We start from the raw sequence: 17,708 nt of genomic DNA, 5'->3' as shown, positions 1-17,708 counted from the left end.
ATATCTCAAGCTGGAAATGAGTCCCCTAGCAAAAAGTGCAGAACTGAGGAGGTGTTTACAGAGCAGGCTGTGGAAGTCAGATAAGAAAACCACTGATGCCCAGGGGGTAGCACAGTGTTCAGAGAAGCCTAAAGAGCTGTGACGCTGTAAGTCAAGGATAAACACATGAAAACCCAGTGCTAGGCAGGCACCAGAGGAAAGATTACAGACCTCACATATGTAACTAAACAGTCAAGGTTCTTCCTCATCGAGATGATGTGGCTGAGGCCACAACTGAGGCACTGAGGGTACTGAGGCATACCCTGAGGTGGAAAGCCTACAAGCGCCATCTCCAGACAACCTTGCCCTAGCAGGGAAGCTGTCTGGCTCCATGTTCCCACCTTCTTCCAGAGCTGTGCCTGATTTTCTACCTATTCCCCTAAAATGCTTCTCTTTCTCTCCAACCCTCCCAAACCTATTTGCATCCTGAGTGAGCCCCAGGCAGGCGCTGCAAGGCAGGTCGCTGCTTGCTGACTGTCAGGTACAGCTAGTAAGAGACCCAATGACTTGTCCAGCTGGGCTCAGTACCATCCAGGTCTCAGGTGCTCAGGGAACCCAAACCAGCCCTCTCTCTCACCTGGGAGCCGAGTCCCTTTGGGCAGGCAGCCTGGGGGGTTGCTAACCGCAGTCTGCAGAGCCCCGCTGCGGGGGAGTGAGAGGGGTCACTGCATTTCAGCGTTGGAGCAGCAAAGCTGGAGATGGGAGAGGAGGTGAGACATGAACCTTCCCATCCCCCGGGCCTCCAGGGTAGAGCCCCCCCGCCCCAGGGAAGACTCTCCAATGCTGTTCCAAGGCTGCTTCCTTGTCAGGACCCTTTCCTAAGGGTCTCCCTGCCCCGCCGACAGCGGATCGCCCGGCCGCGGTGCGGTGGTGCCCGGCCCCTGTCCCGGCCGCGGTGCGGTGCGGTTCCGCGGTGCCCTTTCCTCTGCTGCCACCCGGCGGCCCCCGGCGCGCAGCCGGCAGCGCGGCGCGGCCCGCAGCTGCGTCCCCGCTCTGCCCGGGCAGCGCCGGCCCCGCCGCCTCCCTCCTGCCCTTTTCCCTTCCCTTCCCTTCCCTTCCCTAACCTTCCCTTCCCCTTCCCCCTTCCCCTTTCCTTCCTTTCCCCAGGCAGCGGTGGGGCCCCGCTGCAGCCTTGATGTTAATGCAGCCTGGCTCGGCCCTTTCCTTCTGGCAGCCTTTTGGAAATCAGGTAACCAAAGCAGTTCAGCAGTGGAGTGTCTGCCTGGCTGCGTGCCAGACTCCAGGAGACATACCCTTCTTGTGGAAAAGGGATGGTGTTTTCATTTTCCTGGTAAAGTTGCAGCATAAGGATTCAGTCTTTCCTCCAGAGTGGAGGCTCCAGCAAAGCTAACCTAACAGGTTTTGACTGTTTGCAGTGCATTTTGTTTGCTCCATTGTACTGAGCAGGGAGATGGGCATCTTTTTAAAGGCAATTGAAATCTATGGGCAGATCATAATGAGATGTGAGGTATTCCTTTGCTAGCTTAGCCCCTGCTTTGGCTAAGAAAGTATCCATGCAGCCTTCCTTAAAGATGAATGGAAGGAATAAAAGGAAACAAATTCATGAACCGCGTTTGGTTTCGCTTTTCAGCAGAGTGCCTGAAATCAGTGGTACATTTAAAAAAGCCCCTGTCCCAGGTGGAGATGATCTTTTTGCACTAGTCATTGCATGCTGAGCTCTGTCTCTCTTCAACTATTAGATGCCATCTATTAAAACATTGATTTGGCCCATTCGATTCTATGAATATGGTTTAAAAGAAGAGGCATTTTGGTCAAGAGTTGGCAGCATATTCTGTCTCCTCATCCACTGACTAGTCAGTGCCAGTACTGGTCTTCCATTGAGCCAGATGGTCCCTTACTCCTTACACACAAGGTCCCCAGGAGTTTTGGTCCTAACTTGCTACCCTCTTTGTGTGTTTGTGTTTGTGTTTATGCAGGCCTTTTTATATAATAGACCAAGGATGCTGAGTTGAGTAAGTCTCCGTTGCTCCGTAAAGCATACCCAGCAAGTAGACAGGACTCACTATAGCATATAGCGGTGGTGCATTGCCTTTCTCTTAAAACAAGTAAGGCTGAACTAAGGATAGTTACTAATACTAGTGCTCTGGTGCATCTTCTGAGTGAAGCCATGTAGCTCCATGGATGAAACTCCCCTTGACTGCTACAGAGATAAGCCAGCGAATAAAAACATTCGGGTCAATGTGTGATGTGATATATTGGAATATACTGCTATGGGTAGGGGAAAATCCAATTTGATGGTTAAGTAACCCAGCCTAAGCAACACAGGAAAATTATTATGACAAGAGTAACATGGGGGGAAAAAAAAGAGAGAAAAAGCACATGGGAACTTATAAATATGCATGTATATATATATGTTATGAGAGTATGCTAGATCTTTTCTCCAAAGTGCTCACTGAAAGTAAGAGGAAGAAGCAGTCTCTATTTTGATCGTAAACACTTTACAGCAGGTAATTTTTCATGATCAGCATTTAGAACAGTGGGATCCTAATCCATTTAACTTTGGCATTTAAATAACAACAATTACAATTCCCCTCTGCACTCCTCTCTGGACACATTCAAAAAAATAACAACCCTGGAGAAAAAAAATATCACTGTGAGGCTCTCACTTTTCTAACTTCCTTACCATTCCTCCGGGCATGTTTCAGCTCCTAACCAAAGACATGAAGCAGCGGCTGGGATGTCAAGGGGAAGGTGCAACAGAAGTGAAGAGACACCCCTTTTTCAAGAGCATGAATTTCAAGCGGTTAGAAGCAGGAATGCTGGATCCTCCCTTTGTCCCTGATGTGAGTACGATGGAAAGAACACCCACTGGCCCATTACAGATTTATTTCTAAAATAACATTCCTTTATTAAAGCTGTTTTCTATGGGTAGCAGCCATAGGACAATGTGACAGCAGTGGAGCAGGAGTGGGGAGTCTGCAGGGAGGAGAGCTGCTCTGTAGATGTGTATGTGCATGCAGGATGGGTGGGCCTGTAGTTAGGGTGTTAATCTGGGACTTGATTCATTCTCACTTGCTTTACTACAGTCTTCCTGTGTGATGCTAGAAACACCATCTGATTTGTTCATGCCTCAGTTCCCAAACTTTTCCATAGGAGTAATGTAAGAAAAAATACGATCCGAACAAGATGGCACTCAGAAAAATCAGCAATGAAAGCCACATATATAGATATAGATACATTGATACATACACAGAGGTGAGACCAGAATTAAAAAGACCAAAGCTCTGTGCAACTGAGGAATGGACTGCTCATTATGAAAGTAGGCACTCTTTGCAGAAAGTCCAAACCAAGTTCAGGTATCAAGCATCACCTAGGACAGAGTGCTTGGACCTGAGATAGCATTTTGATCTTGTTAGTGTTCATGGGAAGTGGAACCTCCTTCCTCAGGTTTACGCACCAGTCTTGCACATACTGAGTCTCGGTTGCATTGGCAGTAACAAAACTTTCCACCCCTTTGTGGCATAGGTCTCTATGAGTGCACAGAATTATCTGGTTATTTTCCTCCTGGACACCTGTCTTTCTGGCTAGGCCTTCTATCCTTAAAGTTTCCATATGGCTCTAAGTAAACACTGCCATTTTAACATATTAACGAAAGTAACATCTTGGCAGCTTTCATTCACATTGCTGTGAACTCAACCAAACCAAAGTGGTTTGAAAGCTACAAAAGTTTACTTTAGCTGCTCTGGTTTTGCTTCACATTTTACTATGCAGCCTAGTTATTCCTGCCAATTAGCCCATGGTGTTATGACTTGCTTCAGCGGGACAAAACAGGAGACAAGCTACTCTTTCTTTCTGATGTAGAAAATTAGAAAATTCTGGGCTCAAATTTGGGATTCACCAGAGTGTATTAAAAGCTTAACTCTGGCATGTAAGATTAGAAGGCACCTCTGATAGATGTATTTGCTAAAGAAGAGGCACATAAATTTTTATGGCTATTTCTTGGGAACTCGAGGGCTGACCCTAATTTAAATTACTCGGCACTTCATCCATAGGTTTCCAAGTCTTTACTGAAATCAGCTGAATCACCCAAAGCTATATAGCCAGTGGCAGAGGTTGTAATCCAACCCACATCTCTCCATCCTTTTCTAGACTATTTTGTCTCCACAAGAATTTTGTGGATTGAAGCCGTCAGGGATGTAGAGGGCTGCAGCCTCCAGTAAATATGTCTTCCGGCAGGCATCAGTTTGATTGGTTTGATCACACTGCTCAGTTCTAGATAAAATACTGCATAGTGGGACCCCTGGATTCAGAGCCACGTTACCATGCAAAGAGAGTAAAATTCAACATGTGCTTGAGTTCTGCAGGTCAGGCAGTCCCACCAGCTGCTCCTCAGGTACTCTTGTGCCTCAAAGGCGTAACTTTGTGTTGTTGATGGGAACTGTCTAGGCATGCACATAACCACACTAACGATAACGATAACTTGGGATAAGTATTTCTGCTTCCTATGGTTGATTGCTGCAATACAAGCTAAAAATGGTGTCACTGCAAAGAGTACTGCCTGTCATCCCAGAAAATTAAGTAGTTTAAAAAAGGTAAAGATGTTTGACTATTTGTTTGAAGAAATGCAGCCAAGAGAGTTAATAGGGGTGATCCTGGACAGCTTCCAGCAGCTGAGCTATTAATAAAAGCAGTGGAAAAATGCCAAACCTCTTCTGTTTTCTTTAGCAATTAGTATACATTCCTTTAAAGTTTCAAGCTGCAAAACCCACAGCTGTCTGAGCAGAATGACAGTTCAAGGTACCATTTCAGAGCCATCTCTAGTGTGTCATTCATAAACATTTCCATTTTTCTCTTGTTCCCTCTCTAAAAAAAAAAGACTCCTGAAATATTGATTTTTGTTTTTTACTCTTTCTGTCCTTATTCTGTTACCTCTTAGCCATATGTTACATGGATGAATAAAACCCACTTTGTGCTGATGCTTTAAGGACTTCAAAGTAGGATGCTTAACAAGCTTAAAGCAAAGTCAGTCTTTGATGATAAACATGCGGGCAGAGCAAGTCTAGAAAAGCAGGATGCAAATAGTCACTTGTTGTTAGGTGTTCTCAGTTGACTGAATCTGTGAATAAAAGCACATGGTCAGAATCAGAAATATTTTTTCTCCTGCTGTTTTTTTTTTTCCTGCTGAGATAGCCCAGAGCAGTATATTGCAAGGATGTGTTAGACATCGAGCAATTCTCCACAGTGAAAGGAGTAAACCTGGACCAAACAGATGATGATTTCTATTCCAAGTTTTCCACAGGATCAGTCTCTATTCCATGGCAAAATGAGGTAAGGATGTATCATAGTAAAATTACCCCAATAAAACCCCTAACGCAGATAGTTTAAGAGGAGCTGTACATTTCCAGTAATATATAGCTACCAGCTAACTTGCCAGACTCTAATGCTTTCATAAGTTACAAATGGACTCTTTCAAGATCTATAATGTACCACAGATGTCAGGTTCAGGTGACTGTATCTGTTGGCTCTGCATATTGTGTAAATTGGCAAGGATCCTACTGTACTTCCTTCTTCTGAATTTCCACAGGGGCATGTTGACAACAGCCCTGGAGAACTTCCACAGGAGGGATGGCAGTCCTAATGTGAGCCTCCTCCACTTGTGATCCCAATCTCACCCATTGTTTTGTATCTGCAGTGGGTCCCAGCTGCACCAGTTGACTCTGGATCTTGAACTGCTCCAGGGTTTTCAGTCTTGGGTCTTTGCTATTAAAACAGAGCCAGATGCTGAGTTCATAATCCAAGTGTGGATCAAACGCCAGATCCCCTTTGGTGGAGCAGTGCTAATGACTGGGATTTTGTGAGTGTGCCTGTCTTTACCTAATTTTCTCCAGAAAAAAAGAAGAAAAGAATATAAAGCTTTATCAGGCAACTTCTTATTAGAAGTCTATTAGCACCAATGTGCAAACATACAGGGTAGACTGAGCCTCTCTTTTTCCTATATCCCATTTACCTTCTGTAGCCACCAACAGGAATTCAGCTGTTAACTCTCCTAACACATTGCCAAGCTGTTAATAGCAGCTGATGATCCTGATCCTGACTTTGAACAATCTAGCACTACTGGAATATATTTAATGCTGATGGATCATTTCTTTCTTTCTTTCTGTCTTTCTTTCTTACTGTATTTCACTAGATGATAGAAACAGAGTGTTTCAAAGAACTAAATGTGTTTGGACCAAATGGTACTATTTCACCAGACCTAAATAAAAGCTACCCCCCAGAGCCACCCAAGAAAGGATTGCTACAGAGAATATTTAAACGACAGGTGAGATCTTTTATGACTAACACAAGGAACCTCCCATAGTCTAGATGCCCAGTATCACAGCCATGTTCTAGTGGTATTTCTGCTAGGAGAAAGACACATCTTAGAGAGAGCTGGCTGTCACAGTTCCCTCATAATTTCCTGACTAATACTGCATGTCCCAGGTTTCCCATCTACCTCTTGTGATTTTTTACCACTAAAAGTCCCAGGATTATTCATCACATTTGTTTTCAGTGCTTGAAAACTTCTCACCCAGACTATTTTTCAGTGATATGCTAGGTTTTTTATTAAACACATTTTGAAAATGGTTATATGTTTCTGGTAAGTTCCCTGCAAAAACCTTTGATTTATGTGTTTAAAAAAATGAAAATGTAAAAGTTGAGTGAAGTAGTCAAGGCAAGAAACCAAGCCCCTGGAGAGGGGAGTAGACCAGAGAATATGTGACATACAGCTTTCATGAGGCACCATGGTACCATTTGCAAATTCAGATAACATTCTTAGATCAATGTATTTGTGTGGGGTTAAAGCTATGCGTAAGCATTGGCAGGTATCCTCTGCATTAGTCAGATTTAGCAGATACTGACGTTTTGCAGTCTATTGAATTGATTCCTGGAGCTTGATTGTGTCGTCTTCTCTGCATTTCTCAAGAACTCCCATGGTCCTCCTGACCTAGAGAGAGTACAGGTAAGAAAGTGAAGAATATTTTACATCCAGGAATCTTCAAACAAAAATCTTGCAGTACAGTTAGTACAATATGATCATAATATGAGCAATGTTGAGTAAAAGGAAAGCATGGGATGGAAAGCATGTGAATCTGATTGTCATTGTTTTCTTCTTTCTACAGCATCAGAACAATTCAAAGAGTTCTCCAAATTCAAAGGCCAGTTTAAATCACCACATAAATTCAAATCATGTAAGTTCAAACTCCACTGGAAGCAGCTAGTTCCAACTGAGTTTTATGAAACAACATGTTGCATCCTTCCACTATAATCTATGGAGCTTCTATGGATGAGAGAGCATCCACCGTTGAGTGAGAAAAAAAAAAAAAAGGATCTCCCCAAAATGGAGATTTTCTGTCCATTCCTTCCAGTGGAGCCTCACATTTTAAGAAGAAATTTCCACTCAGGTCTGTTTTTGGAGGTGGCACTCAAGACTGTGTGAATCAAATTTGTCTATTTAGAACATTGCAATAGAAATTCAATGAACATGACTACTTGCACGTATTTAAATAGCATCATGCTAGAACTGAATTTTGTCTTTATTATTTTTAAAGAAAAGTTTTGTAAATTTCTCTATTGTCTCAGTTTACATTTTGTACATTTGTATTTAAATGAAAGTCAGACTTTGGAGGTGTATATTTTCCAAGCAGCAGCTGTAAAGCCATGTGTTTTAAGACATTTTTTTAAAAGAAAAAGAAATGTGACTCAAGACTTCCAGAGCCTCAAATGAGAAATTGTTCTTTTTAGTAATTCTAGAAAATTATTCATATTCCACTGGGTTTTATTGACATGCATTTTTATGGAACAGTTTATTCTTAATTATTTTACATCTGTATATTTGGTTTACAGCAACACTGCATACATTTCTCCACTTCATTAATTTGTAATGTCTCGCATTAAATGCTAAAAGATACTGATAAGGCTTTGATGCATTCAGGAATACTACTTGCTATGCCTAAGGTTTGTGATGTCATGGGACCAGCACAGCTGATATTTGCACTTACTTATGTTGTTAGATCATCATAATATTTTTGGTTTGAAAGGGAACCCTGTTTTAAGCCCTTTTCCTTCACTGTTTTTTGTGCTATTTCTAATGAGAGAAAGAACAAAACTGAGTGAGAGGTGACCAGGAAAGCAATTGATCATTTGTTTTTCAAGGTCTTGAAACTTGCACCCACTGAAATAAGAGCAAAATTCTAAGTGATTTCAGTGTTACAGTCAGAAGTTCAAGACATTTCCACAGTTGCTTGTATCCAACAGGTAGCAAGAGAGAAATTCAATAGTCTGTTTTGTGCTGACCGGAGATTCATGTCAGCTTTCTAGAGCTGAGCTATGGAGGTTCAGAATGGGATCTGACCTGCTTATGTCACATCACGTCTATTTTTATTTTACCTGTCTCCGTTTTTGAGCAGTAGTAGAACCTGTAGGTTGTGTCTGCACTTAGGGTTCTTTTATATGTGAAGTGTCATGTCAAACACGCCATGGCTCATCCCCTCAATTAAGTCCTCAATTTAATTGAATAAAATGTCAATTATGAAATAATAGCCCCCACTTTTGGCTCCATCATTCTTTATCCAGGATCCTTTAACCATTGTGGAAAACATTCTTCCCACTAGTATAAATAGGATCAGTCAAGATCAGTAGCAGTACCTCAGGCACCAGAATTATGTTCTCCTCAAGTATGCTAGTATCTGTTATTAAGAATGCCAGATCAGATATAAAATATCATTGCTTCCCTTCAAGAGGAATTGGAAAAACTTTGTCCCCCAAGTGCAGACAAGGTCTACATAGTCCAAAGTGTTCTGTAAAACAGGTTGGTTCTCCATGCTCTTTACAATCTTGGCTAGACTGGACTGATCATTTTACACTTTTGGGTCAATAAGGAACATCTGATGGCCAGCCTAATGTGTCTAAAACTCTGTTAGCCAATAGTGCAGTTATCCCTGAGCATGAGGAAGCACTGTTCCAGCAGAAGTCTAAGTAGCCAAAATTCATTAGACTGTCAGTATATGTTCTCTCTGGCCAATGCGGAAAGGAAAAAGATGCAGGTTAGTAGCGGCAAAGCTGTGAATAAGAAAGTGATATGAATTACTAAAAGAGCTTGAGGTCATGAGGGAGAGAAATAGAACAGGGTCAGAATTTGCATAAAGCAGAAAAAAGTCAATGAAGGAAGGGGCTTGTGCGCCTTTATCAGGAGCAAAGTGTGTTAAATGAAAGCATACATCACTCCAAAAGCCTCCCGTTTTCTTGGCCATTGGTAGACATGCAGGGAAACTCTGTAAATGTGCCATAATATCACCAAGAATACATTCCCCTTCTTCCTTCAGGACAGTATGTCCAGGAAATTCCTGTGCCCAGTGTAGATGGTGCTCAGGGAGAGCTTCAGCCACTCTCCTATGTCAGGTGAGGGCATTGCAGATCTTAGGCAAGGTGCAAGATTGTAGGGAGACAGGAGGAGATGAAAATTTTGAGTAATTTTCTCTCTGGATCAGCTATAAACTGAAAATATAATGGTTTCAGGAGGGGAATGAAATATTGCAGGGGCAAAAACAACCTATGCCTGTAGGGGCCTGTTACCTCTAGCTCTGTTCTCATAGCCTGACGTAAAGCTACAAGAAGAACCTTATCAGTCATTTTAACATGCTTTGGATAAAGACATACTTGCTCTGGGAGGTTTTCACAGACTTTCTTCAATGACACATGGGATTTCACCTGATTTCAAGAAATGTAGGTGAGAAGTGGAAGAACAGATCTTAGCCAAACCACTGGTGTATATCAGTGTACCTGAGACAAGACATACATATAAATTCTTGGACAACTGCTAAAGTCATGCAACTCTAATCTATTTTTATCACTCTAACACATCACCTGTTAAAAGTATTGTGTGCAATATGTTTGTACACTCCCAGCTGACTTCATCCTGTGCATAGATGCTAGGGAAGGGGAGTGCTGGGTGACAGCTAGAGCATAGGACTAAGCTCTAGTTCCACCACTGCCACTATCTCACTTTGCAGCAACAGAGAAGCATATTCTCCCATCAGAAAAATGTGGCTGATTGTTTGATAATATCTACCTACCACTCTGGGGGAGAGAAAAAGGGGGTTGTGGAAAGACTTAGCCCATGTTTCATGTTTCCCCAGTGTTTCATGGGATAAAGCTGATAAGACCACAGCTTTTCACCCAAGAGTTTCATTTTCTACATGTTAGCAATTTGTCACATGAAGACTAAATTTTCTTCTTTTTTTTTACCATCTCCCATTTGAGAAATAAAATACTAATTATAACAAACCCTTTACTGAAAGCTGGTAAGCAAATTGCAAATAGATTGTACATTGCCATATACCTCTTAGATGATCAGTCTTAACTAGTGGTGGATGATTTTTGATAAGACAACAGTGAATGATAGCAAATGACATGATTATTGGACATGGATACTCTCTCTCAGTATGACTGTTGACAGGATTCCAGGCTTGTGCCCTAGGTGACATCCATCCTGAGAAGGGAGCTCCTCTCTGCCCCTTCTGCTGTCCTTACACTGGGACAGTTCCCTGCTCAGCACCTCTGGGACTCTAGCAGTGGGAGCAAAAGGACAGTGCAAAATCCTGGAGTGGACAAGAGCTGTGTTCAGTGAGTCCTGAGAGCCTGTAAATCCTTGGAGGAGATTGTTCCATGGTTAGATATCTTGAACCCTCAAGATGATACGGAAGAAGGTTTCTTATGTCCAGCTTGTGCTAAAGAGTCAACCCTGCAATGAAGTTTGAGCCCCTGGGGAGCAGAGAGTGAGTAAAGGGAAAGACAGACAACAAGACCAAGAGGGAGATTTCCTGCTGTTTCCCTGAAGTGTCACTATCCTGTCTGCAAAACTTTTAAAAGTATTATGATGCTTGGATGGCAGTATTGTGATACACTTTCAGTATCCAGGACTTGAGAGATTCAATCAGTATACATCACTAGTGCTGACGAACTGGGAATCTTTTGGTCAGGGTTTGCCTACAGTAACCAATTGTGCAGTTTGTTGTTGTTGTTATTCAGCTCATCTCACACCCAAGACCAGGATAGACCACAGTTCCTCACTTCCTTTGTGTGATGAGGTGCAAATTCAGCCCACAGCTCTAGGGCTGAAGCCCTTCTGAGGCAATCCCCTGCACAGCCAGGCTCGCACAGACACTTGGAATTTGTCTCTGTGGAGTCAAATACTTATACTTCATTGAAAAAACACTGGGAACCATGGATGTTCAGCACCTCTGGAAAAAACAATCTTATAATTTTATCATACAACCTTGAGGAGCATTTACAAGGGAGTATGCAGTATTTTCATTCAGCATAAGTAGTTTTTGAGGTGGCTTTGTGCATAACAAAGGAGTAGAAAGGAGTAGTTGTTTAATAGCCTTCCAGCCTGATTAATTTTCTATATCATCTTCCCAATTACAATACAATTTCTTTTGAAAAATGCACAAGTTCAGATCTGGCTGTTTGTTTTAAATAGACTGATGAGCAAATATAGCTCTTTTTAATAATTGGAAAACTTTTGCATACTGATTCTGAATTGTGAAAATAAGTCTGTTATTTTTAAGTCTTTACTCAGTAGTCTGATGAACATTTATTAGCCTATGGGCTTTATGATTCAAAAGTTCTCTATTCATCTTCTATGGTGCCTCAAGATTCACTTAAATCTTGTAGCATTCTTCTTGTGCTCTGGTTGGATGAGAGACTTTTTAGACCTATAAGTAATGAAGGAAAAATACCAAATAATAAACTCTTACATACGCACACTTGACCTGGATTATATAAAAAGAGTTTTTTACAAGAATGGCTGTGACTCAGATATTGTTCCTGAACAGAAATGTGTGTGTTAAGATAGAAGAGGTGTGAAGATAATCAAACCAAACAGATACTGGAGATCAAACTGAATGTTAGTGAACTGCAGAATTCAATATTGCAGTTTTCATCTGGCCCTACTGATTACAGCTGCCTGGTAACTGACAGTTCAGAGGCACTTCCAGGTGCCTGTAACAATTTGATTCTGTCTCCATTTACAGTCATCACCTCCCCCAGAAACTATGGCTAGCAGTGCTATAAGCGTTAGGTAATTAAACTTTACTAACATTGCTAGTGTCTTATTCTAAGACACTGATTCTTAATTTTGTTCAAATAAAACTCAGACTCCACGCTGGACTCTTTATCTGTCAAAGCCTCACATTTCAAATCCAGTTGCTGTTAATCTTTTTCAGTCACAATGATTCAGCTAAAATGAAAACAGAAAACCAGTCCATAATACCAATAAAACCAGGAGAAGGACAAAAAAAGACAGAAAGGCCATGAGCACTGGAGTACAGTGTGAAACCTACCTTAATGTGTGTATCTTCATTAAGTATCAAATGGCAGTTATTATATATCACTTCACATTCTTCCTTGGTTGGTCGTATGTAACACAAAGTTTCTGGAGTATCTTGAAATTACTCAAGGTCATATATACTCATAATATACTCAAGGTCATTGAGGGTCTGGCCCACAGCTCAAAGGCAATATAGTCTGCGTGAGCAAGTCAGATGTAACAGTTCAAAGAGGCAAGTAGGTGCCCATTCAGCCTGTATGAACAGCCGTTGCACAGATCAGTGTTTCCACATATCTGAGCCTCAGTAGAGAGTTCTCATCATAGATTTTTTTGGAAGAGCAATAAACAAGATGCACACCTTTATAACATAGCTGCTTTTTCTCATGGACATCCATGGAGTGGGTGGCTCAGATGTGGCCCATGAAACCTGACTTCATTGTGGACAAGATACAGCTGTTTCAACCTCTGGTCCACAGTTAGTTGTGACTGTTTTCTGTTCGGATTTGTAATATTCTCTTATTAAGTATCTCAGCACAGATGAGATCATTCATCAGACATTTCCAGGCATTTTCCATACGAACTTTGAAAAGACTGGATTTTGCTTTGAATGAACATTCTTGGGTTAGTCCGCCCCTTGGGATCTAGACCATCTTCCTTAATGTGTGTAGCATGAAGCACAAAAGGACCTGCAGAAGCTCAAAGAGTCCAGAACAGAATTAATCGATACCTAGATAACAGGTGCCATCTTCATAAAAACACCACTTGGCCTTCTTGTCTGGCCCTGCAGCAGAGAAGTCCAGCGGTGAACAGACTAAAAGGTTCTCCTGCTGAGGATTGTCCTAGTCTGTCTCAGGCTGAAGGGAGGTACATTTAGCTGTGAAGACTGGGAGAAGCTGTTTGCATTCAGTGATTACATGGAAAACAGAAGATTCCAGAGCTGTCAGTGTCAAACCTTCCACAAATACAACCTGCAATTTAAAATACTACTAATCATTTAGAATGAGAATAATAACTACTACCACCCTTGCGCTAAACTTGAGAGAAGGAGTACATAAATCTAAAATGATTCTTCACTTTGTGTGCTGGGTAGGAGACAATGTCTCTTAGAAATACTTAATATCATTTATGCAGTGCTGGTTGGTAATACCTTTCTGTCTTTATCTGCAAAAAGAAAAGAGAAAGAAATTGGTCCAGAGTACTTTGCATATTATTTCCTCTAGGGAAATCACTGAAGAAGGAGAAAGCCAACAGCATGCTACAGTATTATATGCTCATGTCTCCCAAACATCTCTGTGATAATACAGATGCTGCTGTTGGATCAGCTGAGCTAGAGTACTGTCAAATGGATTTTATGAAACAAACAATTTTAAAGAGATTGCAGCCTATTCACTAAAATGAATATCATTGCCTGTGTAAAAGTATTCTCCTTGATTTATGTATTGGAGCCAGAAGTGGTGGATTGTATTCCTATTCTGCCCATGTTTTTCTCCACTGCCCTGGGCAAACCTCTGTGCAATTTTGTTTTCCAGTTCTTAAACATGAAGTGATGCTCTCTATCAATGGAAAGCACTTTGTAGTCTATGCATAAAACAGATCATATTAACTCTTTTTTATTATAAGTGAAGTAGGCTTGATATAGCTGCTCTTATTTACATGACTCTAGGGAGATGACTCTGGTAAATAAGGGTTCTTTTTTATTATTGGTTTGTCATAGTTCCTCGGAGATGCTGAAATGGGATGCACTTCACTTCTGTAAAGACACCTCCAACAGAAGATGACAGTGCAAATGTTCCAGTATTCATTTCTTAAATAAGAGCTAGTTAGTAATTGCAGCAATCATACAAACACTTCCTCTTTTTTTATATTGGAAATAAGTACTTATGAAGAAGGGAACAAAATAACATTCACTGGTTCAGCTTCACAGTTTTTCTCTTTTTTGGCCAAGCCTGCAACAGAATTCCTAGGTATCAATTAAGTGAAATGCTGTGTACAGTCACAATGATGCATGCATGGTAAACATCAGGTCAACTCACTGCCCAACTATGGAAACAAAAGAGATGATAACCACATTCCTGGGATAAAAGGACTCCAAAGGGGAACTCCAGGTTTTCTGGAAAATCAGCAGGCCACTGAAGAAGATTCACTCCCAGAGAAGAAACATTTCAGATAGTGGCTGGATGACAAATGTGTTTTCCTTCCTCATCACCCACAGCTGTTAAATATGTTTATTAGCCAGCTCAAATGAGTTACTTCGTGTGTATTGAGTGCAATTTCCCTCGACTGCATTTCTTTTAAATACTGGACACTCTTCTAAAAGACTTAACATTTTAGCCTTTTGAAGGTGAAGGATGTAAAAACTTTATTTTGTGTTTCTGAACAATGTAGATAGACCTAAAGATTTCATGAGCTATCACGTGGTTGCCCATATCTGACTAATAATTAAATTGTAAAATTGCCATTTCATATTAGGGTTAGCCTTTTCACCTGCTTTAAAAATTAAAAATCATATTTGGTATATGAACATACACAGAATATCCTTCAGATTGAATTTCAAGAGCATATCCAGGATTAAATGTTTTTAGGCACTTCTAATACTGTAGTCTATAAGAAGAGCAGACACTTCTAAAGCAATGTTAAAAGCTGTCTTTCATAATTGAGTCAACGAATCATTTTCATAATAAATTAAAGCAAGTGTTTTCAATTAGAAGAGCTAGTGGCTGTTGGTATTGTACAAAAAAATCATTCTAGTATCCAAAGGGTTAGAGGATTGGGGGGGTCTATTTGGTTTTGTTTCTCTTTCCAGGGAGATCTTTAACACTGTTTGATGAAACTAGTTTCATTTTGAGATTGTTACTGAAGATAAAGGCTTCTGTGTTCTATGGCTGCTTGGATTCTTTGTACATAATGTCCTAGTAATGTCACAGTGCTGCTGTATCTAGATCAAACCACTGTTTTGATTGTTTTTTTGGCTTTGTTTTTTTTAATAAATTCCTTAATTTAAATACATGAAAATGATATGTTTTGCTTTTACAAGACATATATTCAAACCGAGCTTCCTCAAGTCTCTGGGAGCTTGAAGCTGATTTCAGTGGGAGTGGGATGCAGCTCATATCTTGCTAGATGCCTTTGTGGCTTTATGTGTTTTAATAACACTCTTTTTTTTTTTCTTTTCTGCTCCATCATATCTTCATGGAGGTGGAGGGAATTGAAAACTAAATCAAGGTTGTATCTAACTTTGAGGAAGTTCAGATTCTCATCTGAAAACAGGATTGTGTTTTCCCTGAGATATCCTTCCTCTGCCTTACATAGGATGCACTACAAGGTGCCAGCCAACACAACTCTTTACAAACTTAAAAATGAGTACCAAGGAAAGGATGACAAAAATCACTTGTAGGGACACAGGCACCAGAAGACGTGAACTATTTGTTTAAGGTGAACACTGCCTGATTTATGAGGCCCTACAGGGTAGTTTGCCTAAACTTCAGTTAAGCAGAGAGGAAGTGTTTAGAGCAAGAAAACAACAAAAATAAATTTCAACAAAGTCCTTTTCACTGTTCTGTACATAAAGGATCTAAAACAACCAGCTGCAAAATCACCAGCAGGAAAGTAGCGCAGTTGCTTTTTCTTCAAGAGGAAAAGGAGTTTTCAAAGAGGCATAAAAAACATTTTTGCAAGATTGCAGCTGGCAGACAGAGTTTGTATCAAGTCTCACGAAATAACGTTGTGAGAACAGCTTATCTGCATGAAAGCAGCAGCTACATTCAGCAGCTAAACTCAGTAAAACCTAAGGTAATAAATTACATAAATGCAGGTCATGCATATTAACACTTTCCAAACAAATCCAAGCCACTTTTTACAAGATTTTAACAATCTGAGAGGGTTTGAGGTGAAATTTTACTACTCCTCTAACAGTTAGTATTTTTGTTCTCTCTATATCTTGATGACCTTTTTGTGCAGTGACATCTAGATATGTTCCCTCTCGGGAGATGTAATCTTCCTTAGACTTTTCCTATGATCTCTGGCATAAGATGTGCAGTTTCTCAGAGAAAAGTCATTACATTATTTTGAAGGAAATCCAATTTTAAAAGTCAACATTTTTAATCCTTTAGGGGGCTTTGAAAAATACCATAAATGGGACTGACTGTAATTTCAAGTCTATGGGATGCTTCTGGGAGAGAAGGCAATAAAAGTTTCTGCCAAGTTAAAGTCTAAATTGTTGAGTTTTGTAATACTATTACATTTTTGGTATAAAGTTAGAGTCAAAAATAAAATGAAAATAAGCCTGTTAAAAATTGGTGCTCTGACTTGTTCTGAGTGGAGAAGAATAACTGTTGCAGAGTCTGAGCAGTGTGAATAGCCTCTTTACAGGCTTGGTTAGGCTTTACCTGACCTTTGAAGTAGTTTCTTTTAAATTATACATCATTCTTTTCATCACTGCAGTAATGAAAGTTTGTTCCTCTGCTGCTAGCAAACATCAGTAACTCCCTAGCAGTGCAGGGCTCCATGTTCCTCTGTTAGCTTATATGGCAGAGGTCTGCAGAGAAGCTCTGGATACTCCATACCTGCTAATAACCCATCTGAGTGTCATTGTGGCATGATAATGATTAAAAATAGCAAGAGCAGAAAGGCAGGCAGTTTGCTTTTTTACAAAAAGCCTGTAGGAAGGAAAGGGCATACAAAACTAAATGTTAAAAGAACACATTCAAGGGTGCAAAGCCATGCAGCTAAGAAATGCAAGAATTAAGGTTGCTTGTGTTCCACTTATATTGTTTCTTTGTCCTTATGTACTGTTATTATTATGTGCTCACATAATAGTATGTTATTATTATGTACTCACTTCTAGAGGAGAAACTAACCTCTTGCAGATTTACATTGAAAACCATATGCATCCCCTCTGTGGCATCTGCTAATACATTATGTGTTTCAGACCTTCATTTAAATCTAAAAAAAAAAAAACCTGTTTTCCTCTGGGGAAAAGCCTTGTCTAATTGACTACTCCCCTCCATTTGCAGCAGTAAGGCAACTGTGAATTCTGAAAAATTCCTTTAGTCTGAGTGTTTAATACTTTCTCCCATACACAAAGGACCGAGAGCTTTCAGTATCCCATCTCTGTTGACTTAGAGATGCTATTGATCCCTGCTAGCTCCAATGCTTTCCCAGGACTGGGAAAGGGATGTGGAATGATTCTTAGCTGTTTCCCTTCCCCAAGCTTGACTCTATGGAAGAGGAGAGGAAGAAGGAGGGACATGAAAAATTCCTCAATTTGTCCTCTCCTCTCCCATATATTCATTCACATGCTCTGACCTCAGCTATCCAGAAAACTGAGGGGAAAGGGAAG

The 17,708-nt window shown here is 40.7% G+C and overlaps 1 protein-coding gene across 2 annotated transcripts in view; it reads left to right on the top strand.

Annotated features, from left to right (window-relative positions):
* Positions 1-15,344, top strand: part of LOC112974152 (G protein-coupled receptor kinase 5) — a 105,558-nt gene extending 90,214 nt beyond the window's left edge. For both annotated transcript variants that reach the window (XM_026082810.1, XM_026082819.1), the window contains 4 exons: positions 2,706-2,843; positions 5,191-5,328; positions 6,188-6,319; positions 7,161-15,344. In XM_026082810.1, coding sequence (XP_025938595.1) covers positions 2,706-2,843; positions 5,191-5,328; positions 6,188-6,319; positions 7,161-7,259 — 507 coding nt within the window. In that variant the 3' untranslated portion in view covers positions 7,260-15,344. The remainder of the gene's footprint in view (positions 1-2,705; positions 2,844-5,190; positions 5,329-6,187; positions 6,320-7,160) is intronic.
* The last annotated feature ends 2,364 nt before the right edge of the window (positions 15,345-17,708 follow it).

Source organism: Apteryx rowi, unplaced genomic scaffold, assembly GCF_003343035.1.
Source record: "Apteryx rowi isolate R43461 unplaced genomic scaffold, aptRow1 scaffold_1174, whole genome shotgun sequence".
NCBI classification, from domain to species: Eukaryota; Metazoa; Chordata; class Aves; order Apterygiformes; family Apterygidae; genus Apteryx; species Apteryx rowi.
The sequence above is the reverse complement of the archived record's forward strand: the minus strand, read 5'-3'. Positions and strand labels throughout refer to the sequence as shown.